Genomic DNA, 21,914 nt, shown 5'->3' on the forward strand with positions numbered 1-21,914 from the left:
AGGATTTCAGGTTCAGCACAAACCCCAGGGGCTGCTCCTAGCCTGATTTTGGGGTCCTGGGCACAAGGAGGGGCTTCCAGCTGGAGCTGCCCCATAGCCCACAACCCCTCCATCCCAGCGCAGCCAGCAGGACCCCAACTAGCCCCGAACAAGAGCACTACAAGGAGCCGAGAGATCCCTTTTATACAGCCATATCCTACATCCCATATACACAGATGCCTATACACACACCTCCACCTCCCCCTCACACTAAGGCGCCATCCTTCCCGGGGGGGCACCCCTCTTCCCGCTCCGTCTCGGGGCGCCCCGCTGCCGGGCTGTCCCTCTGCACGGCGTGGAGGTGGACGGTGGGGGTGCTGGGGTCCTTGCCCACCCCCTCGGCGGCCCCGCGCTCGGGGTGGTGCCGCTGGATGTGTTTGATGACCTGGAACTTCTGCTTGGCCTTGTAGGGGCAGTAGCGGCAGAAGAAGGGGTGCTGGTCAGTGTGGGTGAGGTAGTGGTGGCGCAGCCCGGCCGCCCAGCGGAAGGCTCGCCCGCAGGCGTTGCAGACGTAGGGCTTCTCCTCGCTGTGCTTCTTCAGGTGGGTCTTGAGGAGGAAGCGGGTCTTGAAGGCCTTGCCGCACTGCTCGCAGATGAAGGAGCGCGCCTCGCGGTGCCGCGTCTCCTGGTGCACCCGCAGCGCGTCCGCACGGTTGGTGCGGTACTCGCACTCGTCGCAGCGGTACGGCTTCAGCCCTGCGGAGATGGGGACAACGGCTCCATCCCAGCACCTCCGCGGGGCTCTCTGTCCCCAGGAACCCTCCCCACACCCCCTCCTTGGCTCTGGGGAGGTGCAGCCTCCAGCGCGTTGTCCCCAACCCTCCGGCACCCAGGGACGTGCTCTGCAGGGTGTCCCCACGCCCCCCCCTCCTTGCCAGGAGTGCTGGCGGTGCCCCGTGGCCACACTCACCCGTGTGCTTCGTCATGTGGTACTTGAGCTGATTCACCCACTTGCACTTGTAGCCGCAGTCCGGGCAGAGGTATTTGCGCTCCTCCTTGTGGATCCGCATGTGGTACTGGGCAGAGGGACACGGGGCACGGTCAGGGGGAGGCCATGCCGCCTGCCCCGGGGGCATGCAGGGCTTGTTCTGTCCCAGCCCGTGGAGGCCACAGGCTTTTCTTCCTACGTTTGGCATTTAGGACTAAGTCCAGGTTTAGAAAGAGCCCGGCAGAGCAGAGTGCATCACGGCAGCCTTGCCCAGGAGGCCCTCGAGGGCTCCGGCACAGCCTGGCCATTAAAAAAGTCGATACTTCTTTTAGCAAAGACAGCCCATTTTCCTTCCATTACCCCACGCCCGGCTCCCTTGTTCTAGGAAAGGCCCTTTACTGCGTGGGAGGGTGATCATCCCCTACAAAGCTGAGCAGAAAGAGCATGCAGACACCGTCCCCTAGCGCCACGCTGCCCTGAACGGGCACCTCCTCCAGAAACGAAGGGGGCACGGCCACGAGCACTCAGAGCTGCCAGCAGGGAGAGAAATGAACTCAGCCAGCTGCTCAAGTCTCGCTTTGCCACCCCCTTCATTTGCAGCAGCAGGGTGTAGGTCAGAACCCCATCCATCCTTCCCCAAACCACCGGGTCTGCGCCCCCCAGCCCTCGCAGGGCGCTCACCTTGAGGCGCGAGGGGTCGGCGCAGGCGTACTTGCAGAGGTGGCACTTGTAGGGCTTCTCCCCGGTGTGGATGCGGATGTGCCAGGTGATCTTCTGCCGGTTCTTGGTGCTGTAGGCGCAGTCCGAGCACTTGTAGACGCGGGTGCCGCCGTGGCCCTTGACGTGCTGGTCGAAGACGAGCTGGTGACGGCAGGCGAAGTCGCAGAAGGGGCAGCGCAGGGGCTTGTCCTGGGGGGCGGCGGGCTCGTGGCTCTCCACGTAGTGCCGCACCAGCTGCTGCCGCTCCTTGGCGGCGAAGCTGCAGAGCTCGCAGCGGTGCCCGAAGTGCTGCCGCTTGTGCTCCTCCAGCGCCTCCCGGCTGGGGAAGGTCTCCTTGCAGGTGCCGCACTCCAGGTGCGGGTGCTGCTTCTGCAGGTGGCACTTGAGCGTGGCCTCGCTGTGGCACACGAAGCCGCACCGCGGGCAGCCGTAGGCCACCTTCTCCTCGTGCCGCCGCAGGACGTGCTGCTTGAGGGCGGTCTCGGAGCTGAAGCGAGCCTCGCAGCGGGCGCAGCCGAAGTTGAGCTCGCCGCGGTGGCAGCTGTTGACGTGGCGGGTGATGTCGTTCTGCAGGTAGCTGCCGTAGTCGCAGAGCGGGCAGAAGTGGGTGGGCGTCTTCTCGTGCACCCGCAGGCGGTGGATGCGCAGCTTGGAGTTGGTGCCGAAGGTCTGGCTGCAGCTGCCGCAGGCGATGCGCCCCACGCCGGTGTGCAGGGACTGGTGGGCCTCCAGGCGGTAGCGTCGCGTGGTGCTGAACTCGCAGAAGCGGCACTGGTGGGGCTTCACCCCCTCGTGCTTGATGCGCACGTGCTGCCGCAGGCAGCGGGCTTGCTTGCAGGTGAACTCGCACTGGCGGCACTGCAGCTGCGGCCGCGTGCCGTAGTGCTGGCGGTGCAGCCGGCGGTGCAGCCGCAAGGCTTTGGCTGCCTGGGAGGTGAAGGGGCAGGAGGCGCAGCGGAACTCGCCCAGCGCCACGCAGCCCCGCTGCTTGTGCGTCCTCATGGCCCGCTCCTGCTGGCAGGTGAAGGGGCAGCTGGGGCAGGACAGGCGCCTCCGCTTGGGCAGCGGGGCTTTTGGGGAGGCTGCGCCCGCTGGGGGCTCGCCGTTGGCCGAGTCTCCCCCCGGGATTGGGGTGCTTTGGGGTCCGTCCTGTTCGGGAGGCGCGAGGTGCTTCTCGGCACGGTGGCTCTTCAGGGCCCGCTGGGAGCGAAAGGCCTCGGGGCACTGCGAGCACCAGAACTGCTCCAGGCGCCGGCAGCCGTCCTCCACGTGGGAGGTGATGGTGGAGACGCGGGAGCACACGAAGGAGCAGGCGTTGCAGCGCAGCTTGCCCCCCTCCAGCCGGTATTTCTCGGAGGGCTTCCCAGGCTGGGGGGGACAAGCGGCTCCGCTGGGCTCAGCCCCGTCCCCTCGCTGCCAAAGCTCTTCGGGCACCTCCCTGCTGTCACCTGGGAGGGACTGCTGCGGGGAAGGACAGCCCGGAGCCTGCTCCCCAGCCGAGGGACTGTCCGGTGCCTGCGTTTCATCAGCCAGCACTCCTGCTGCCCAGGGGGGGTCAGGATGTCCTGACTCCTCTGTGCCCACCGCGTCGCTCTCTGCTGTTCCTGTGCCATTGTCACCCAGCTGGTGCGAGCCAGGTGGCTCCTGAGCTTGAGGCTTGAGGATCTTGTTCTTCTTCTTCAGGAGGACGGGGCACTTTTTGAGGAGGTGGGTGTTGAGCCCCCTTTGCTGCTTAAAGGTGGCGCCGCACTCGCAGCAGACGAGCGGGGCGCGGCGGCTCTGGCAGCTGGCTTTGGAGTGCAGGGACAGGGACTTCTCCCTCCGGGTTATGTAGGAGCATTTCTCACACCTGAAGATCTGGCTGCTCTCCGACTGCACCACCAGCATCTGCACTCTGCCCTCCAGCACCAGCGTCTCCGCCTGCTCCTTGTCCTGCTTCCGCAGCGCCTTCAGCACCGACTCCGAGCCGCTCCTGGCATCGTCGCTGGAGGCGGCCGCAGCGCTCGGGCCGAGTGGGGGGCTCTGCTCAGGGGTCCTCAGCACGCTGAGCCAGGCCTCTGGCAACTCAGCTGGGCTGGTTTCTCTCAGCTCCGCGTCTGGGACCAGCTTGCAGGGGGCTGAAGGAGCGCCCTGGAGGTTCCCCATGGCCTCCCTGATGGGGTTTTTGTCCTGGCCGGCACCCGGTGCTACGCTGTCCTCCTGCCTCACCTCCTCGTCCTCATGGACATCTGCCTCCTCTTCCTTGTAGCCCGGGATGTCTCCAAGAGCACCGTCGCTGTCCTCCAAGCCGAGGTGATCCCGGGAGCCCAGCACCTGGTAGGCTGCAGGAGGCTCCTTGCAGGTCAGCGTTTCCACGCTCTGGGGCTGCGCCGTGCAGGCTCCTCCAGCCAGGTGCTCCAGGATGGGGTCAGAGGAGACGTTCAGCGTCTCTAGGTGCAACGTGCAGCTCTCTGCCTCTTCCCCCGCAGCAGCAAGCTCAGCAGAGCCCGCGGCAGCACCACTCTGCATGCAGGCATCTCCCAGGGCGTCACTGGTGACCGGGCAGCTCCGCTCCCCCTCGCCCGTAGCTCTCTGCACCTTGCTGCTGTCCCCTGGCAGTGCTGTGTCCTGCCCAAGAAGGGGCACCACGAACACTTGCTGGTAGCCCTCATCCCCCTGGGGCTCCAGCTGGGCTGGCTTTGCCTTCGCCCACTGCTCCTTGCCAGAGAGAGGGGAGCTGGCGTCCACACGCAGGGCCACACCGAGCTCAGAGCCGAGCAGTGCCTCGGAGGAGGAGGAGATCTCCAGCTCCTTGCTGGCGTAGTTTTCCAGCCAGTCCTTGTCACCGGGCACGTAGCCGTGCACCTTGCGCTTGTGGAAGAAGAGGCTGGTGTTGCTGAAGGTGCAGTAAGAGCAGAGGGCGCAGCGGAACTCCTTCTGCTTGGTGTGCTTGCAGTTCTCATGGTTGAGCAGCGCCTGCTTGTACTTGGTCTGGTAGGCGCAGTAGCGGCACTGGAAGGTGGGCACCTGGTAGTTCTGCGAGTGCTTGGCCTGCACGTGCTTCTGCAGCTCGTACTTGCGCTTGCAGGCGAAGCCGCACGCCTCGCAGACCAGGCTCTTGCCCTGGTGCCGCAGCTTGTGGCTGCTCAGCTGGTCGGCACGGTGGCAGCGGTACGAGCACTGGTTGCACTGGTACCTGTGGGGAGAGCAGAATCGGTCAGGAGGAGCGGGGAACTGTGATCCGGGCAGCCCTAACCACAAGCAGTTCCTCCCCGTGGCACCGCTGGTGCTCCACATCCCCAGCCCGGGGACAGGAGTCCCTGGGCACCCCAGCAAGCAGCTGGGCCAAAGCACAGCGAGGTGGCAACGCAGGAGTAAAGCCACGTTTTTGGCAGAGCCCTGCACCAACCCAAGCTGCCCTTGGCCCACGAACATCAGCAGAGTGCGCGAGGCCGAGCTCAGAACTGCAGCAACGTGGTGGCGGTGCCGAGACACCAGAATTTTGCCTGCACAGCACCCACGAGCTCAGACCGCATTTACCACGGGCCACACAGAGCAGGCAGCAGCCGCTGCCGGGAAGGGGGGAGGCTGGCACCCAACGCAGCTCCCGGAGCAGGATTTGGGGAGCCCTCACGCTGCTGCCAAGCCGGGCAGCCCGGGGGCAGTACCGGAGATCCCCGGTGTGCTTGCGCATGTGGACGTTGAGGTAGTGCTTCCACTTGGTGACGTAGCCGCACTCGCTGCACATGAAGTTCTTGTCGTCGGAGTGGGTCAGCATGTGCTTGGACAGGTAGCTGACGTCGCGGCAGGTGAAGTCGCACAGCTCGCACTTGTGGGGCTTCTCTCCTGCGGGGGGGACACGAGCAGACTGGGTGCCGCGGCAGGACGAGGCAGCAGAGCGGGGAAAATCAGCTCAGGAGGTTGGGGTAACGATAGGGATGGGGACGGAAACCTGAAAACCCAGAAACCCTGCCCCAAGCCCTCCCCGACCTCCAGGCGCCGCAGCCACCCACCCGTGTGCAGCAGCATGTGGCGGATGAGCACGCGCTTGTGCGCGGTGGCGAAGGCGCACTGGGTGCACTTGTGGACCTTCTCGTTGGCGTGCATCTTGCCCACGTGGTCGTGGAACTCCACGGGGTTGAAGGTGGCGTAGGGGCAGAAGCCGCAGCGCAGCTGCTCGCTGCCCGGGTGCCCCTGCTTCTTGTGCTTGCGGAAGAGGTGCTTGTTGGAGCAGATGAAGTCGCACTGCTGGCAGTGGAAGGCGTAGTGGGTTTTGCGGTGAGCCTCCATGGCCTCGGCCGTGCCGAAGAGCAGCGAGCAGGCGTGGTGCCGGCACTCCACCGCCTTGACCCCGTGGGCGTCCTTCAGGTGGCGGATAAACTCCCGGCGGTCCTCGGCGCAGTAGTCGCAGCCCCCCTGGAAGCAGCTCAGCCTCTTGGGCTCGGCTTTGTGGCTCTTCAGGTGCTCCTTGAGGGCCTGGCTGAGGCGGAATTTCTCCTCGCAGACCGGGCAGGAGTAGACGTCGGAGTAGAAGTTGGAGCTGTCCTCGTGCATGCTGGCCATGTGGCGGTTGAGGGCGTTCCTCTCCACCGAGCTGTAGCGGCAGAGCGGGCAGCGGTGGGCTTTCTGGCCCGCCTCGCGCAGCAGGTGGATCTTCAGCTTGCTCTTGCTGGTGAAGAACTTGCGGCAGTTGGGGCACTGCAGGCTGGGGTCGGGGAAGTGCAGGTGGAGGTGCTCCACCAGGTGGGTCCGCTTCTTGAAGCACCGCTTGCACTCGGGGCACATGTGGGTCTTGTAGAGGGCCTCGCAGCCCTCCGCCACGTCCCCTGCGAGCAAGGAGAGGGAGAGGGTGAGATATTTCCCTCCTGACCTTGTAGAAGACGAGGACCCAGAGGGGCTGTCCCCACCCTGAGCCACCACCGGGGTTGGGGGGGCCCAGCACAGCCTAAATCAGAGCCAGGCAGCCCCCACCTAGCCAAAAATCCCTGCTCCTTCATAAACAAAAAGACCCCGGCAGCTCAAAGCATGCTCTTACCTCTGAAACGCTGCGCCCGGGGCACCTCGGCTTCCTCAGGAGCCTCCTTCCCATCCTGCTTGCCCTCGCCCTCGCGGGGGCTCTCCCCGTTCTCCCCCAGGGCCCCCTCCGGGTCGCTGCCGGCTGTAGGGGGGCTTCCCGTGGCCCCCGCTGCCCGTCCCGGGGCGGGCAGGAGCAGCTCGGGGCAGGGGGCATCCAGCTCCTCGCCCCCAGCCCCGGGGGTGGGCGTTTTTTCGGTGCTCATGGCCCCTCAGCTGCTGCTGGCACCGGCAAGGGGGGGCTCCGGAGCTGGAAAAAGGAACAGGACAATAAGGGGAGGGGGGCCCGGGGAGGGGGTGGCTCTGTGAGGGGTCCGCACCTGGCCCCAAATGCCTGGGAGCACCCAGCGGGGGCTCGGCCCCAGCCCCCATCCCGTGCCCCCCAGTACATCTCGGTGCCCCCCAGTGCCCTCCCAATATCCCAGTGCCCCCCAGTACCCTCCCAGTATCCCAGTGTCCCCCAGTGCCCTTCTGATACCACAGTGCTCCCCAGTACATCCCAGTGCTCCCCAGTACCCTCCCAGTATCCCAGTGCCCCCCAGTTCTCCCCCAATGCCCCAGTGCCCCCAGTACCTCCCAATGCCCCCCAGTTCCACCCAGTATATCCCAGTGCCCCTCAACACCCCAGTACCCCCTGTTCCTCCCCAACACTACAGTGTCCCCCAGTACATCCCAGTATCCCCCAGTACCCTCCCAATATCCCAGTATCCCCCAGTACATCCCAGTGCCCCCCCAACACCCCAGTGCTCCCCAGTACATCCCAGTGCCCCCCAGTTCCTCCCAGTATCCCAGTGTGCCCCAGTACATCCCAGTGTCCCCCAGCGCCCTCCAGTGCCCCCCCAATACCCCAGTGCTCCCCAGTACATCTCAGTGCCCCCCAGTTCCTCCCAGTATCCCAGTGCCCCCCAGTACCCTCCCAGTATCCCCCGGAACCTCCCAGTGCCCCCCAGTTTTCCCCAACACCCCAGTGCCTCCCAGTTCCCCCAGTACCTCCCAGTGCCCTCCAGCTCTCCCCCAACGTCCCAGTGCCGTCCCAGTGCCCCCCAGTTCCCTCCCAGTGCTCCCAGTCCCCCACCCCCCAGCGCCACCTGCGGGCCCGGCCGGCCTCATCTCTATGGTCTCGCCCCGCGGCCTAGAGCGCCGCCCTTTGTTGCGGGGCCGCTCTACCCCCCCCCAAACCTCCCGGCTCCGCTCTATGGTGCGCGCCGCGAGCCGGCCGGAAGCGGCGGCACCGGAAGTCGGGGGGTGAGGGGGGAACCAGAGAGAGCGGCGCGAGGGTGAGGGGCGGCGGCGGGGCGGTGCTTCGGGGGGGTGAATTTGGGGATAAATTGGGATAAATTGAGATAATGGCGGTGTTGGGTGGGTTATAAGGGGTTTAGGAGAAGCGGGGTGAGGATTGAGGAGCTGAGGGGGCGGTGGGTGCGCCCTGGGGGCCTCCCCCCGCCTGGGGCCTGCTCTGAGCCCCCAGGCCCGGGGGCGCCTCACCGGGACGGGCCCGGGGCTGCCCCCCCCTCCCCTGCTGCCCCCCCCCCCACCTCGCTGTTTCTCCTCTGTCCCTGCCCGCACAGGTCTGCTCGCAAGCCTCCGGGGCGATGCTGTGGGAGGCAGCCCCCTAGCCCCCGCCATGCCGTTCTCCGACTTCGTCGTGGCCCTGAAGGACAACCCCTACTTCGGGGCCGGCTTCGGGCTGGTGGGGGTGGGCACGGCCCTGGCCCTGGCGAGGAAAGGGGCTCAGTTCGGCCTGGTGGCCTTCAGGCGTCATTATATGATCACGCTGGAGGTGCCCAGCAAGGATAAGAGCTACCACTGGCTGCTGAACTGGATCTCACACCACGCCAAGCACACGCAGCACCTGAGCGTGGAGACGTCGTACCTGCAGCATGAGAGCGGGCGCGTCAGCACCAAGTTTGACTTTGTCCCCAGCCCCGGGAACCATTTCATCTGGTAAGGGGGAGCAAGGGGAGAAGGAAAAGCAGGTTGGGGACTCGCCATCGTGGGCTCTGTCCCCCAGCCCCGTCCTCTTGCCCCAGGTATCAGAGGAAGTGGATTCGCATCGAGCGTAGCCGGGAGAAGCAGATGATCGACCTGCACACGGGAACCCCCTGGGAGTCTGTCACCTTCACGGCGCTGGGCACCGACCGGGAGATCTTCTTCAACATCCTGCAGGAAGGTCTGTAGGAGGCTTCCCGGAGGCGCTTCACGAGGGAGCCTGCTCCCTGCCAGCTCTGCCCTCTGCCTCTCTCCGCAGCCCGGGAGCTGGCTCTGCAGCAGCAGGAGGGGAGGACGATCATGTACACGGCCATGGGGGCGGAGTGGCGGCAGTTCGGCTTCCCCCGCCGCCGCCGGCCCCTCAGCTCTGTGGTGCTGGAGGAAGGCGTGTCAGAGAGGCTGGTGCAGGACGTGAAGGAGTTCATCGACAACCCCAAGTGGTACAGCGAGAGAGGCAAGGCTCCCTTTGTGCCCGCTGCGGCTTCTTACCCTCTGCAGGCACGGCTGGGGGCTGCGAAGCCCCTTGGGACAGCTGCAGAGAGCCCTGCTGCTTCTTGCATCCCCTGTGTGTGCTCAGCCCGGCCCCGTGGCTCTGAGGTAGAGGGCTCGGAGCAACCCAGCAGGTTCCTAAAAGGCTTCTGTCTCCCTAGGGATCCCGTACCGAAGGGGCTACCTGCTGTACGGCCCTCCCGGCTGCGGGAAGAGCAGCTTCATGTGAGTATCTGCCCGCTGCCTCCTCTGAGGTGCAGCAGCCTCTGGTGGGTGGGCTGGGGGTTGAAATGCAGCGGGACAGGAGCAGGTTTTGCCTCCTGCATTGTGCCAGGAGCGAGCATTCACCCTGCTGCAGGTCAGGTGCTGTTTCTGCTCCCCGTTGGGGAGGAAGCCAGCGGGCAGGGAGTGCCCGTTCCACAGCCTGCCCTGCCTCCCCCTGCTCCGGGCGCTCTCGCTGTGATTCACCGCCTCGTTTTGTGTCCCTCCCAGCACAGCCCTGGCCGGGGAGCTGCAGTACAGCATCTGCCTGCTCAGCCTCAGCGACCGCAGCCTCTCCGATGACCGCCTCAACCATCTCCTGAGCGTGGCGCCGCAGCAGAGCATCATCCTCCTGGAGGACGTGGACGCTGCCTTCGTCAGCCGGGACCTCGCTGCTGAGAGTGAGCGGCAGCCCTGTTCCTGGGGCAAACAGCGGGGGGAGATTGCCCCCATCAGGGACTGGGGTGGTGCAGCCCCAAGCTGGAGCTCACCCCCTTTTGGCTGGGCTGAGTGAAAGGAGCAATGGGTGCATTATTCTGGGCAAAGACACTTGTCCTGCCCAGCGTGAGGAAGGAGGCGGCCTTCCCCCGTTCTCCTTTCGGGTTCAGAGGGTCTGCGTGAGGGAGGGAGGGAGCAGGGAGCTTGGTTTCAGCCTCACGCTGTGCAGGTGGGTGTTAGCTCAGCCCTCTCTGTCCCCAGACCCCGCCGTGTACCAAGGCATGGGGCGCCTGACCTTCAGCGGCCTCCTCAACGCCCTGGATGGCGTGGCCTCCACGGAGGCCAGGATCGTCTTCATGACCACCAACTACGTGGACAGGTCAGAGCTGCCCCCCCGGGAGGGAGGACGCGGGTAAAACCATCCTTCTGCTGGCCTTTTTTGCTGACCCAGCAGGAATTTTTTTTTTCTGGGGGGTTCGTTTCACTTCTTAGACCCCAGGGACAGAGCTGCTCCCCGTATTTATGGCGCTGCGGAGCCCCTGGGGTCTGGTTTTTGAGGCAGCCCCGTGTTTCTCGGCAGGTTGGACCCAGCCCTGGTGCGGCCGGGCCGCGTGGACCTGAAGCAGTACGTGGGGCACTGCTCCCCCCGGCAGCTCGCCCGCATGTTCCTGCGCTTCTACCCCCAGCAGCCCCCCGCCGCGGCCGAGCGCTTCGCCCAGCGGGCGCTGGGGGTGTGCGAGCAGCTGAGCGCCGCGCAGGTGCAGGGGCACTTCATGCTCTACAAGGAGGACCCCGAGGGAGCCGTCGAGAACGTGGGCTCCATGCTGCTGTGAGCCCTGCCACAAGGACCAGATCCTCATGGGGACGCCTCTGCCTCGGTCCGGAGCTGCCCCAGGGCACGTTTGGGTGCTACCCCGCTTGCCTCCCTCATGCTGGGACTGTGCGGGGCTGCTGGAGGTGGAGCCGGGACACATCCACCCCACAAAGGGGGTGAGAGCCCTAAGGGGAACATCCCCAGGGCAGGACGTGGAGGTGATGTGCTGCTGGACAGAGCTGCTGCTCTCTGACAGGACAGCAGCTCCTGGAGCTGTGAATATTCTCAGTGAAACGTAAAAACACAGCTCCTGGCTCTCCCGTCCCTTCTGTGTGCGTGCTGCTGAGGGTCAGCGTTGTCCCTTTACCTGTTGCTGGCCCCGACCCCAAGAGCACAGGCAGTGACACATCACTCTGCTTGCTTTTAATGGGGTTAGCGCCACAGCCCCGCGCACTGCCTTTCTCCCACGTGAGCCCCACAACAGCCCCGTGAGGTAGGGCAGTGCCAGCAGGAGCAGGGATGCTGGCAGACACCCAGCAAGGAGCCTCGGTGCAGGCTCCACTCCTCCCCCATCCCAAATAACCCCCCGAAAAACCCAATGCTGGCTGCTGCTCACAGCTGGCTCAGACCCACAGCACCCCAAAATCCCTTGGCTGGGCTCCAGGAGTTCCTCCCATCCTTCCCAGCACAGCCTCGGCAGCTTGTAACTGCAGCCACTGAAGCTTTTTCTGAATTTTTATTCAACTCAAATCAATTTCCACACACTGGTGCAAAATTTCCTCTGCTCCAGGCTAACAGCAGCGAGTCAGAAACGTGAGAGCCCTTCCTCAGGGCCTGCTCCCAGGAGCAAAACTCCCCTCTGCCAAGCCCCACGGGACAGCGTGAGGGTGCAGGAGACCTCAAACAGCTTTCTGTGGTTGAGTTCCCGTGCTCCGAACACGCCTCGAGTGCTTTCTGACTGAGGAGAGAAAAAATCTGACTCGCTGGAGGAAGCCAAGGAGCTTCAGTGAGAGCTCTGCGAGGGGCAGGGATCTTACATCGCTTTCTGCTCTGGGAGCACAGCAGCCTGACAAGGCAGAGAGCAGCACAACCAGCATCGAATTCAGTGTACAACTTTTCACCCAAATGCAGACGGGCCCCTCACCCAAAAACTGCCTGGAATGAGGACTGAGCAAGTGCTGAAGAGAAATTAGGGCATGCTCCGGGGAGCGTTCAGTGCTTGTCCCCTCCAGGGCTGGTTTTCAGCTCCCCGAGCCCAGGACAAGCAGCAGAGGCTCAGGCCAGAGCAAAGAATGCCTGGTAGAGCACGAGAGTGCTGGAAAATCTAAGCAAGGGTCTTCAAAACACAAAAAAACAGCAGCGGGTTAAACCAAAACCACGAGGATAAGAGAGTGGGGAGCAGAGCAGCGGGTGCCAGGCAGGTTAAGGCTTTTCTACGCCGCTCATGTGAGAAGGGATAGAGCAGGCGCCCTCCCCGCAGCACACAGCTCCTGCTTTCCTAGGGATCTCGCCCAAAGCTCCATCCAGTCCCTGAGAGCACGGTGGTTTTTGCTCCCAGGAGCCTGCCCCTGGGTGCTGGGAGGGAACACCAAGGATGGACGCTGCTCGGAACGGCAACGGGCAGGCAGAGAAAACAAAGAGCTCCAGAGAAGGCCAAAGGAATTGGTTTAATAGCAGCATCCTGCTTCGGAGGCTCAGGGTCTCGTCACGTCTCTGCAGGGGGACGCGGTCTAAATCTTGAAGTGGCAGCAGAAGGACGGGGTGGGAGCTGCAGCTAAATTCAAGCTTCCTGGGGGGGGAAGAGGAGCCAGCGCAAAGCCTCAATGCCTGGACAGTCCCAACCTGGTGAAGGACCTGTTGGAGCTGAATTTTGTTCTGGCCGGAGCTGGGAGATGTCCAGCAGCTGCCCCCACGGCTCTGGGGCACCACGCGGGGCTCGCTGTTTGTCCTCCTGGCTCACACAAAGGGGTGCTGGGTGCTGCTCCCTGCTCCAGGCTTCCTCTAACACTGCAGCTGCTGCGACCCACCAGAAATCAGCTCCTCCACGGGTGGTGCCCGCCAGCTGCTCACCCCAGGCTGCTTCGCTCCACACAACCCCTGGAGACTCCTGTTCCAAGCCGTGCCACACGCCAACTGCCTCTTCCATCCAAGCTGTACGGTGCCTCCTTGCTGCTGCTCTCCCCGCATCCCAGCCCCTCGGCACAGCTGCTAGGAGCCGCTCTCCTTCTCCAGGAGCTGGGCTTCTCGGCGCCCGCTGGGCCTGAGCGCCCCTCGGCCTCTCGGCGCTCTGGGGTAGGATCCACGCTCCTGCGCCCTGGACCTCTCCCACCTCCCGCAGTCCCAGGGCCGGTGGTGGCCCTGCCAGCGGTGGTCGCTGCAGCTGAAGGCCAGGTTCTCCTTCTCCCCGCCCTGGGTCTCAGCACCCTGCTCCGGGGTCCATCTCTCCGCATCGCGCCGCTCCTCCTTCAAATCCGCCGCCTCCGTTTCTGGTGAGGGGTCTTCAGGGCACAGCTCCTTTCTCTCGGCCAAGGCAGCGGCCCTGCTTCTGTTGGGATGTTTCGGAGCCTCCTGGCTGTGCCTCCCGCCCGGCCTCCTCTCAGGTCTCCGACTGAAGCCCCTGGGTGCTCTGGAGCCGTGGAGCTGCTGACAGGCTTCCTCAGCTGCCTCCTGGGACCCGCTGCACGTCTGCCTGCCCGGGCCTTTGGGGCCTGGCCTCTCCCCTCTGTGCCTTTCCCTCCTGCTCTGGGGCTCCCCGGGCACCGCAGGCCTTTCAGGCTGCGCAGGCGCTGCCCTGGCTGGCTCTGGGGCCAAGGCTTGGCAGGGTGCCTGGGGCGCGTCCACGGCGCTCGCGCTCACCAGCTCGGAGGCAGCGGCTGCCTGGCCTGGATCAGCGGTAGCTGGAGGCTGAAAGAAAGAAGCAGAGATCTCAGAAAAGGGAGAGGAGGGTCCCGAAGCAGGCGCCGCTTGGCCCTGCAGCTCAGCAGATCCCTGCCCTCGGTGCCCTACCGCCTGGAGGCTGATGAAGTAGCGGTTCCTCTCTGCTTCGGGGTCGATGATGCCCCCTTTCTCTTGCTGCCTCTTGAAAATTAAGCGCAGTTCTTCTTGGTGCTGCAGCGTCTTGGCATCCGGCCTGTATGGCTCCTGAGCGGCAGAGGACAGAGGGGTTAAGGGTTCTCTCAGCGCTATGAGCAATTCCCCAAACCCTGCTTTGATCACGCAGCACCCTGGCAACCTGTCTGCTTGCAGCATTTGGTTCCCCAGGCTTACAGACCCCCGCGCACTGCCTGGGTGGAAGGGGAACACGCTGCCACAGAGCTGCTGTTCCCTGCAGTGACTGCCTTGGGACCTCCTGCTTCAGCGTGAGATGCAAAGCGGCTAAAATCAGGAAGCACAGAGCTCTGCTGTGAGCTAGGATCACTTGCATCACCCTGAGTACATCCCAGTGGGCACAGGGAGGTATTTAAGGAGAGCTACAGTAATTCTCTTAGAGCAGAAAAAACACAGAGATTCCATTCAGGCGCATTTGCTTTGCTTCCCTCTGACCTATCACCCTCAAAGCTGGATCCTCCAGGGCAAGCCCCCCTTCCCAGGGCAGAGGGGCTGCAAAGATCCCTTCTGAAAAGCACACGGGATGGAAATGGCACAGCTGGGCAGATGCACCTCTTACCAGCGTGTGCTGCGGGGGCGGCGCTGCCTTCAGGGCACAGAGGTCGTAGACCAGGGTTTCCCTGCAGACAGGGCACTGCACGCCGGCGTCCTGCAGGGAGGAAAGAGGTGACACCAAGCCCGGGCAGCCCCCCAGCCCACGCGCTGCCAGAGCATCCCCAGGCTGGGAGTGCAACAGGGCAGCCCGCTTCAGCTGACCACAAACACTCTCCTGCCAGAGCAGGGAGGCTCCAGCAGCACAAAAATGTCCAGATCTCACCGACTGCTACAGAAAAAGTGTCTCCCAGTACCTGTTTGGGAGAAGGAGCCAGGTGCTGCTCTCTCTCTTCCTGCTGCGTAAGGATCTCCTCCTCCATGTGCTGGGCATAGCGGGCCAGGCAGTGGGAGTGGAAGTAGTGGTAGCACTGGGTCTTTGTGAAGGCTTCCCTCTCCTGTGGAGAGGAAAGGGCAGCTTTAAAGGATTTTTGAGCACAGCGTAGTGTAACCTTCCCAGCTAAGGCAGGTTTTCACGCCAGTGTCAGCACTGGCAGCCGGGAGCTAGTGTTGTTGTTGGTAGAGGCATGGAACTTTTTCCACTGGGCCTCATCTCTGCTTTCTCAGCTCTTACTGGGACACCAGCCCCTGCTGAACTCCAGGTCGGGTCTGACCAGCACAGACCAACCGAGATGCCCCAGCAGCTATCTCCAGCTCCCCCTCCTCCTGTCTCTCTTCTCAGCCAGCTGGCAGGGCTGGGACACACATTCCTACCTGGAATCCGTAGAGGCAGATCACACACTGGCCGTGAGGAATGTTGTTGTCAGTGAGAATCTCCTTCCCCTTCTGTTGAAGCAGAAAAACCAGCACGTTGCTCACTTGCCCCTGCACAGGCTGAGGACTTTCCCAGCTCATGGGGTGTCAGAGAGCAGTGTCTGCATCTGGCCACCCCCTTTCACCCCAACTCTCACCTCGATCAGCTCATACAGCACCTCTGTCCCCAGCCTGGCTTCAGCAATATTCCTGAGGGTCTGCAGAATCCTACAGCAAAGCAGCAGAAATACTTAAACGTGGTTTTAGGCGCCCCTTTGCGCTCTTTCACGTACCTCCTGCCCCATAACACACAGAAAGGGTGCCGGCCTTGGGGCTTTGCCTATGGTGTGGGCTGAGCACACGTGTAAGCACACACCCCTGGGCTTTCCCAGCTCCCCGTGACCAGTGCTCAGAAAGCTGTTGTCTTGAAAGGACTGAAACTGCCCCAAATCTGTCCCAAACTGCCCGAGATTGATCTCCCCCAGCGCCCTTCAGTTTGCTGAAAGCCCAGCAGATTTAGGTCACCTTGCAGGTGGGCCAGAGGGGAAGCACCCATTCCCTGGTGTCCAACAGAGTGGTTTGTGTAGGATTTTTGCACATTTACGGTGTTTTTGGGCCCCACACACGAGCTGAGGGGGGTTTGGGTTTGGGTTTTTCCCTCCCTGCCCCCCAGCAGCCCCCCACCACTCACTTCTGGATTTGCTCATCCGACAGCCCCCGCGGGTTCCTGATGGCGATGTCCGGAGCCGCGTTGGGATACTAGAAAAGAACACAACGAACAAAACCCAAAAAAAAGGAGGAAAAAGAGGAAAGGGGAAGGGAGAAGGGGGGGGTGCCCACCGCTGCCCGGGGCCTACCTGTGGGGGCACGGCCAGCAGCAGCGTGCAGCACACGAACTGCGAGTCCTGGTCCTGTGCTGTGGCGGGGTGCAGGGTGATGCTCACCTCCCAGGGCTCCGACCTGCGGGCAGCACGGGGCTCAGGGACCCAAAGCCGAGGGCTGAGGTGGGTTTGTGAGGGGGGGGAGCCCGGTACCGACCTGCCACAGCCCCGCCGCACCCGCAGCTCCTCCAGGTAGATGGACTCCAGCACCTCCACCTCGGCAGGCAGCGCCCTGCAGGGAGAGAAGCAGACCCTCAGAGGGGCTCTGAAGGGATGGGAGAAGAAGGAAAGGAAAGCGAGGGGCGCCGTTACCAGCCCTCCTCCTCCTCCTCCTCGCCGGCCGCCGCCATTTTAGGGCCGGCCCGGAACGGGAAGCGGCGGTTGCCGGGCGCGGTGCCGCCATGGAGGGGTACCGCGTCCTGGGCGCCGTGGGGGGAGGCTCCTTCGGCACCGTGTACAAGGCGAGGAGGCGGCACAGCGCCCAGGTGAGAAGCTGCCGGCCCTTAAACAACACGCTGGGAGGGTTTGGGGGGGGTGCGTGGGGTGTAGGGGGTGTGAGGGGGCGAGGAACGCTGCCCCCCCCCCCTCCCCTAACGCAGCCCCATCTGGCAGGTGGTGGCCATGAAGTTCATCCCCAAGCTGGGGCGCTCCCGCCAGGAGCTGAGGAGCCTGAGGCGAGAGATGGAGGTGATGAGGGGCCTGCGGCACCCCAACATCGTGCGGATGCTCGACAGCTTCGAGACCGAGCAGGAGGTGAGGCGGCACACGCCGGGCTGGTGCTTTTTGCTTGGCTATGTGGTACCCTAAGGGCTGTAACCTGCTGCCCCTCACGGCTTGGGGGCACCTCCCGAGCTCCTTCCAGCCACCCTGCCCCAATTCTGTCCCCGTCCCTATTGAATGCCACGCTCCCACCACCCGCCCATCGATTCAAAGATCGAAGCCGAAATTCCTTTAATTCTTTATTGCAGCGCTGGATGCACGGGGGAGCTCTCCACCTATCGTGCGTGTCCGAAGTGATGAACTATCTCATATTTATACAGCGAAACAATGAATATTCTATTAACAGCTATACATATTCATTACCCAAACCCGCCTACTCTCCTGTCATATGCTAATTAGCTTATCAGTCCTTGTGCTTGCACAAAGCCTTCCAAGAATTGTGGGCCGGGGTCTTCGGGACGTGGGCAGTGGTCTTTGGGAGGAAGGCTGTAGGTCTTCCTCGTGATGCACTTTTCACTTGTTGCTTAAAGAATGCCAGGTTGGCTGACTCAGTTGTTTCCCAAGCTGCAGAAAAGCCAAGTTGGCTCAAGCTACCTCAAGTTTCAGCCTAACTGAGGGTCGGCAGATAACGGGATGTGTCAATTAACAAGGTGCTTCAATATAACAGAAGGTTGACAGATAACAAGATGGCATCTATCTTATTCTCATTAATTTTTAACCACAAGATTTATTCTGTCCCAAAGTGGGTTTATACAATATCACTATCCCTCCCCCAGCTCATCACGCTGGGGTCCTCAGCCCTCAGGGCTTTCCCCATCTCCCCAGGGCCAGCAGGTGAGGGTTGTGTGAGCACAAACCCCAATCTCAGCCCTTTAGGGCTCCCGCTGGCTGGGCACAAGGCAAACAGAGCCCCAAGGGCTCGGCGGGGATGTGCCCGCTGCCACCACGCTGTTCTCCCCCCCCAGGTGGTGGTGGTGACTGAGTACGCAGAGGGAGAGCTCTTCCAGATCCTGGAGGACGACGGCAGCCTGCCCGAGGAGCAGGTGAGTGGCAAGGCAGTGGCCACGCTGGCTTTGCTGCAGGGTGGAGGGAATGGGATTTGTCTGTCAGCGGGCAGAGGGGCTCGGAGGCTTTGCCTGGCAGAGCTGAAGGGATGCAAAGAGGGCCAGGTGGCAGCGGGTGACAGCAGGTTTCCCACATCACAAGGCTGCTGCCTCAGCTGCTGGCACCTTCCATGTCAGCAAAACCAGCCCAAAGCTGGGGCTGGTCCCCAGGTTGCAGGGTGAGGTTTCTGTGTCTCTGCAGGTCCAGGCCATAGCTGCCCAGCTGGTCTCTGCTCTCTACTACCTGCACTCCCACCGCATCCTGCACCGCGACATGAAACCCCAGAACATCCTGCTGGGCAAAGACGGCGTCATCAAGCTCTGCGACTTCGGGTGGGTGCTGGCGGCGAGCTGAGGGGGCCACGTGGAGCTGCTGGCAGCCAAAGGGTGCTGTAGAAGAGAAGGGGGCATGTGGAAGGGGATTTGGATCCTGTGTGTCCTGAAATAGGCACCTGTGCTTCGCTCCGAGCAGGTTTGCCCGCGCCATGAGCATCCACACCATGGTGCTGACCTCCATCAAGGGCACCCCACTGTACATGTCCCCTGAGCTGGTGGAGGAGAAGCCGTACGACCACACGGCGGACCTCTGGTCGGTGGGCTGCATCCTGTACGAGCTGTTCGTGGGCACCCCTCCCTTCTACACCAGCAGCATCTTCCAGCTCGTCAGCCTCATCGTCAAGGACCCTGTCAAATGGCCAGAGGCCATAAGCCCGGTCTTCAAGGTAAGGGGACAAAAGGGACGAAGCCCTGCCTGTGGGGTGAAACCTGCTGGGGAGCTGATGGCCCCGTGTGCTGCACTGGTGGCTCACGCTTTGTTTTTCTCTCCCCTAGCAGGGATTTGAGAGCATAGCGAAGGGCTGAGGGCTTGGCCTCCTGGGCTGGGGGCTCTTATCATATCTGCTGCCCCTTCCTAAGTTGGGAAACTGAGGCAGGCAGCAGAGCAGTGGTTTAGTGGGCTGGGAAGGGAAAGCACCTTCCCACTGCACATCTACCCTCGGCACCAGCCCCACTTTTTCTCAGAACGGTGTAGAGAACCCAGGGGCCCTGGGCTCCCTCTCTGAGGCTGGGGGAAGCACCGTGTCACGTTGAGCACGTCTGACCCTGGCGCTGTGCTGTCCGTAGAGCTTCCTGCAGGGGCTGCTGATGAAGGACCCCCGGCAGCGCCTGTCGTGGCCGGAGCTGCTCTCCCACCCCTTCATTGCTGGCCGGGTTACTGGTGAGCACCAAGTTTTTTTTTCCAGTTTGGGACAGGTTCTTTTCCTCTGAGTACTGCCTGCAGACTGGGACCACCGCCCTTCCCTGATTTCTTGTATTTCTCTGGTCTTTCCCTCCTTCCTCCCAATTTCTTGCAGTCACCAACCCCTAGCTCCTGCCCCTGGGGTTGCTCGGAGTCCCCCGGGGTTCCGCTGGGATCACGGAGCCGGTCACTTTCCCAGTGTCCCAGGTGGGATCTGCTGCTGAAGATCTGCCTTCACCTTCGCAGTGATCGACGACACAGAAGAGCATGGGATCTCAAACCCCTTCACCACCAAGCTGCCCCCAGAGCTGCAGGCCCTGAAGGAGCAGCAAGCTCATTCCCTGGCCCCCAGGAGCGGCCAGTCCAGGATCCTGAGAAAGGCCCGGCAGAAGATGGCTGAGGAGGCACAGAAAAAGGTAGAAGAAAGTGTGGGGTTCCCTGGACTGTGCCCCATTGTTATGGCAAAGCAGGGGCACTGAAACGGGGCCTGGTGGGAAAGGCAGAAGGTGCAGGGTCACGATGGGGGTGTTTATTGGCCCTATACAAGGCAGGATGTGGGATCCTTGGTGTGTGGGGGGCATCAGGGGCTCATCTGGCTGTCTGAATAACCCTGACCAAACGTCTCTGCCATCACCCAGGAGCAGCTAAAGGCAAATACTGCATGTCCGAAGGATTCTGGCAAAGGAAACGCTGGGCATAAACCCAGAGCAGCTCCTGGGAAGGCAGCTCTAGTTGAGGGGGAGCCACCAGCTGCCTCCAAAGAGAAGAACTCCAGTGTCCTGCAAGGGAAGAGCAGCGTGGCACAGCGGCAGCTGGAGGAGCCTCCTCCCAGCCCATGGTAAGGCAGGGCTGGGGCTGGGAGAGGAGGAAGAGGGGAAAGCTCACTTAATGGGTCATTTCCTTGACCAGGGAGCACAGCATCACTCACGATTACGAGCAGGAGTTTGGCAGAGCAGGAGTCCCTCCACACGCTGCTGCTGGCAGGGCACAGCCCCACAGCAGGCGCAGCATTGAGGCTGTGGACCTGGAGAGCGAGGTGAGCGGGGGTCTGGCAGCAAGGACAGCAGCACCCGCCGCCTAGCGCCTGCTGCAGAGACCCTGGAGCAGGCGGGGTCTGGCTCCAGCCTTCTCTCCTCCGTGGTCAGGAGCTGGAGAGCGATGAGGAGTGGCAGCACCTGATTGAGGCCACCGAGCCCTCGGCCACGCAGCTGAGCACGCCGCTGAGCCTCCTGAGGGACACGGCCTTCCGCCACCGCCTCCGGGCCCGCCTCGCAGCCTCTGCTCAGCAGGTGAGGGGCGTGGAGGGCTTCTTCCTTCCTGGGGTTGGGGCAGGAGCACTAGGAGAGCCCCTACTCTGTCCTGGAGAGTCCCGCTGCTTCCTCAGGAAGCGGAGCTGCCTCATATTTAACTTGTCAGCCGCTCCCCTGCCTTAGAGGGTGATAGAGAGGCTGGGGCTGCTGCTGAGCACGAGCCTTTTTGGCTTTCCGTGCTCAGGTGCTAGAAGGGATGCTAGAGGGAGCCTCCCACCTCCGCCCCGTGCTCCGTGTTGTGGGCAACCTCCTGGCTACCCGCTGCCACGCCGAGCTGCTGGAGCAGTTGTGCCTGGAGCTGAACGTGCCGCTGGCCCTGTTGCAGCTGACCAAGCAGATCCTGCAAAGCGGACGCACAAAGCAGGTGGGTGGATGGCCCCAGGCGGACTGAAGCTCCCTCAGTCCCGCAGCGTGGCTGTATTAGGGGATGCTGGGGAGCTCCTTGTGTCCTACAGGTGCTGGCTTACAGGCACAGTGCTTCCTCCTGGCCCCCTTGAGGAGGGAGAGGTCGTGGCCAGGAAGGATGCCCCTGCGGTGGTGTTGGAATGACCAGCAGGCATTTGCCTCCTGCTGTTTCTCTCTGTTCTCCTGCAGCAGCCCTGGTGTATCGCAGTGCTGACAGACCTCGTCAGGGTGACCGCGGTTTATTTCAGCAGTGCGTGCAGCCTGGAGGAGAGTGGGCAGAAGGACAGGTAGGGACAAGGCCCCCCTGTAGGGGCACGGCCAGCTCTTGTCCTTCCAGTCAGTGACCACCTTTCTCTGCTCTCCTTTGCTGCCTGGCCAAGCCTGCAGGCCTTCCAGGAGAGTGCCAGCCACTTCCTAGCCCTGCTGCTGGATCTGCTGGCTGAGCCAGCCGACGGTGAGATGAGACTCTGCCAGCAAAGCCTCCTGGTAAGGGTGCCCCTGTCTTCCTTCTCCTCCCCTCACAGCAGCTGTGGGGCTGGGCATGCATCCTAGGGGCAGAGCAGGCTGAGGAGCCTGCTCCCAGCTGTGTGACCTGATGCATCCTAGTCAGGGCAAGCTGTCTGAGCCCCTGGTTTTGTTAGTTTTGTTTTGTTTGTTTTGTGGGGATCTCAGAAAGGAATTCTCTGAGGGGGCACCTCCACGTGTACCCCTCCCGCAGCCAGCACTGTGGCTGCCACGCAGCAGCAAGGGGGCTGAGGTGGCTGGAGGGGACGTTGGGCCCTGAATTTGGGCCCTTTTCCCACTTCTGCTGTCCCCGCTTAGCTTCCTCCACGGTTGTTTGTCTCTCTCCTCTCACTCTCCACCCGCTGTGACGGCAATGCCCGTGTCTCCCCCAGTGCTTCACGCTGCTCTGTGAGAGCCTGGACGCCACGTGCCCCTCTGTCTCTGCTCCTTTCTACGCCAGCCTGCAAGAGGAGCATCAGCCCCTGCTGGACAGGCTTCTCCAGGGATCCCTCTCAGAGCATCACGCTTTGCCAGGTAGCACTGGTGGCAGCTCTCCGTCTCCTCCTGGGGCT

The 21,914-nt window shown here is 62.9% G+C and overlaps 4 protein-coding genes across 10 annotated transcripts in view; 2 read left to right on the plus strand and 2 right to left on the minus strand.

Annotated features, from left to right (window-relative positions):
- Positions 1-170: 170 nt before the first annotated feature.
- Positions 171-7,985, minus strand: ZNF142 (zinc finger protein 142). Its single transcript, XM_038182524.2, has 7 exons — positions 7,828-7,985; positions 6,702-6,989; positions 5,680-6,492; positions 5,335-5,512; positions 1,649-4,862; positions 950-1,055; positions 171-735 (listed from the first exon to the last, which is right to left on the minus strand). The coding sequence occupies exons 2-7, from the start codon at positions 6,943-6,945 to the stop codon at positions 245-247; spliced, it is 5,046 nt and encodes a 1,681-aa protein (XP_038038452.2). The 5' UTR covers positions 6,946-6,989; positions 7,828-7,985; the 3' UTR covers positions 171-244.
- On the plus strand, positions 7,896-11,031 carry BCS1L (BCS1 homolog, ubiquinol-cytochrome c reductase complex chaperone). Its single transcript, XM_038182527.2, has 8 exons — positions 7,896-8,016; positions 8,308-8,683; positions 8,770-8,909; positions 8,988-9,182; positions 9,379-9,442; positions 9,710-9,879; positions 10,178-10,295; positions 10,497-11,031. Exons 2-8 carry the CDS (start codon positions 8,364-8,366, stop codon positions 10,747-10,749), a joined length of 1,260 nt encoding a protein of 419 aa, XP_038038455.1. The 5' UTR covers positions 7,896-8,016; positions 8,308-8,363; the 3' UTR covers positions 10,750-11,031.
- A 1,341-nt stretch (positions 11,032-12,372) lies between these two features.
- On the minus strand, positions 12,373-16,516 carry RNF25 (ring finger protein 25). The gene is made up of 10 exons (XM_027461285.3): positions 16,376-16,516; positions 16,221-16,295; positions 16,040-16,142; positions 15,874-15,941; positions 15,341-15,410; positions 15,144-15,215; positions 14,687-14,827; positions 14,398-14,487; positions 13,737-13,871; positions 12,373-13,634 (listed from the first exon to the last, which is right to left on the minus strand). The coding sequence occupies exons 1-10, from the start codon at positions 16,411-16,413 to the stop codon at positions 12,939-12,941; spliced, it is 1,488 nt and encodes a 495-aa protein (XP_027317086.1). The 5' UTR covers positions 16,414-16,516; the 3' UTR covers positions 12,373-12,938.
- Positions 16,422-21,914, plus strand: part of LOC106017584 (tubulin monoglutamylase TTLL4) — a 30,407-nt gene continuing 24,914 nt past the window's right edge. For 4 of the 7 annotated variants that reach the window (XM_072040656.1, XM_072040652.1, XM_072040653.1 and 1 more), the window contains exons 1-14: positions 16,422-16,548; positions 16,676-16,816; positions 17,749-17,826; positions 18,089-18,219; positions 18,359-18,608; positions 19,009-19,102; positions 19,370-19,539; positions 19,762-19,961; positions 20,033-20,159; positions 20,248-20,412; positions 20,618-20,797; positions 21,028-21,125; positions 21,219-21,324; positions 21,735-21,876. In XM_072040656.1, the coding sequence (XP_071896757.1) occupies positions 16,465-16,548; positions 16,676-16,816; positions 17,749-17,826; positions 18,089-18,219; positions 18,359-18,608; positions 19,009-19,102; positions 19,370-19,539; positions 19,762-19,961; positions 20,033-20,159; positions 20,248-20,412; positions 20,618-20,797; positions 21,028-21,125; positions 21,219-21,324; positions 21,735-21,876 (1,966 nt within the window). In that variant the 5' untranslated portion in view covers positions 16,422-16,464. Of the gene's footprint in view, positions 16,549-16,675; positions 16,817-17,748; positions 17,827-18,088; positions 18,220-18,358; positions 18,609-18,906; positions 19,103-19,369; positions 19,540-19,761; positions 19,962-20,032; positions 20,160-20,247; positions 20,413-20,617; positions 20,798-21,027; positions 21,126-21,218; positions 21,325-21,734; positions 21,877-21,914 lie in introns of those variants that run through there. The other 3 variants (XM_072040655.1, XM_072040654.1, XM_072040657.1) reach the window with 2 other exon arrangements.

Source organism: Anas platyrhynchos, chromosome 7, assembly GCF_047663525.1.
Source record: "Anas platyrhynchos isolate ZD024472 breed Pekin duck chromosome 7, IASCAAS_PekinDuck_T2T, whole genome shotgun sequence".
Taxonomy (NCBI): Eukaryota; Metazoa; Chordata; class Aves; order Anseriformes; family Anatidae; genus Anas; species Anas platyrhynchos.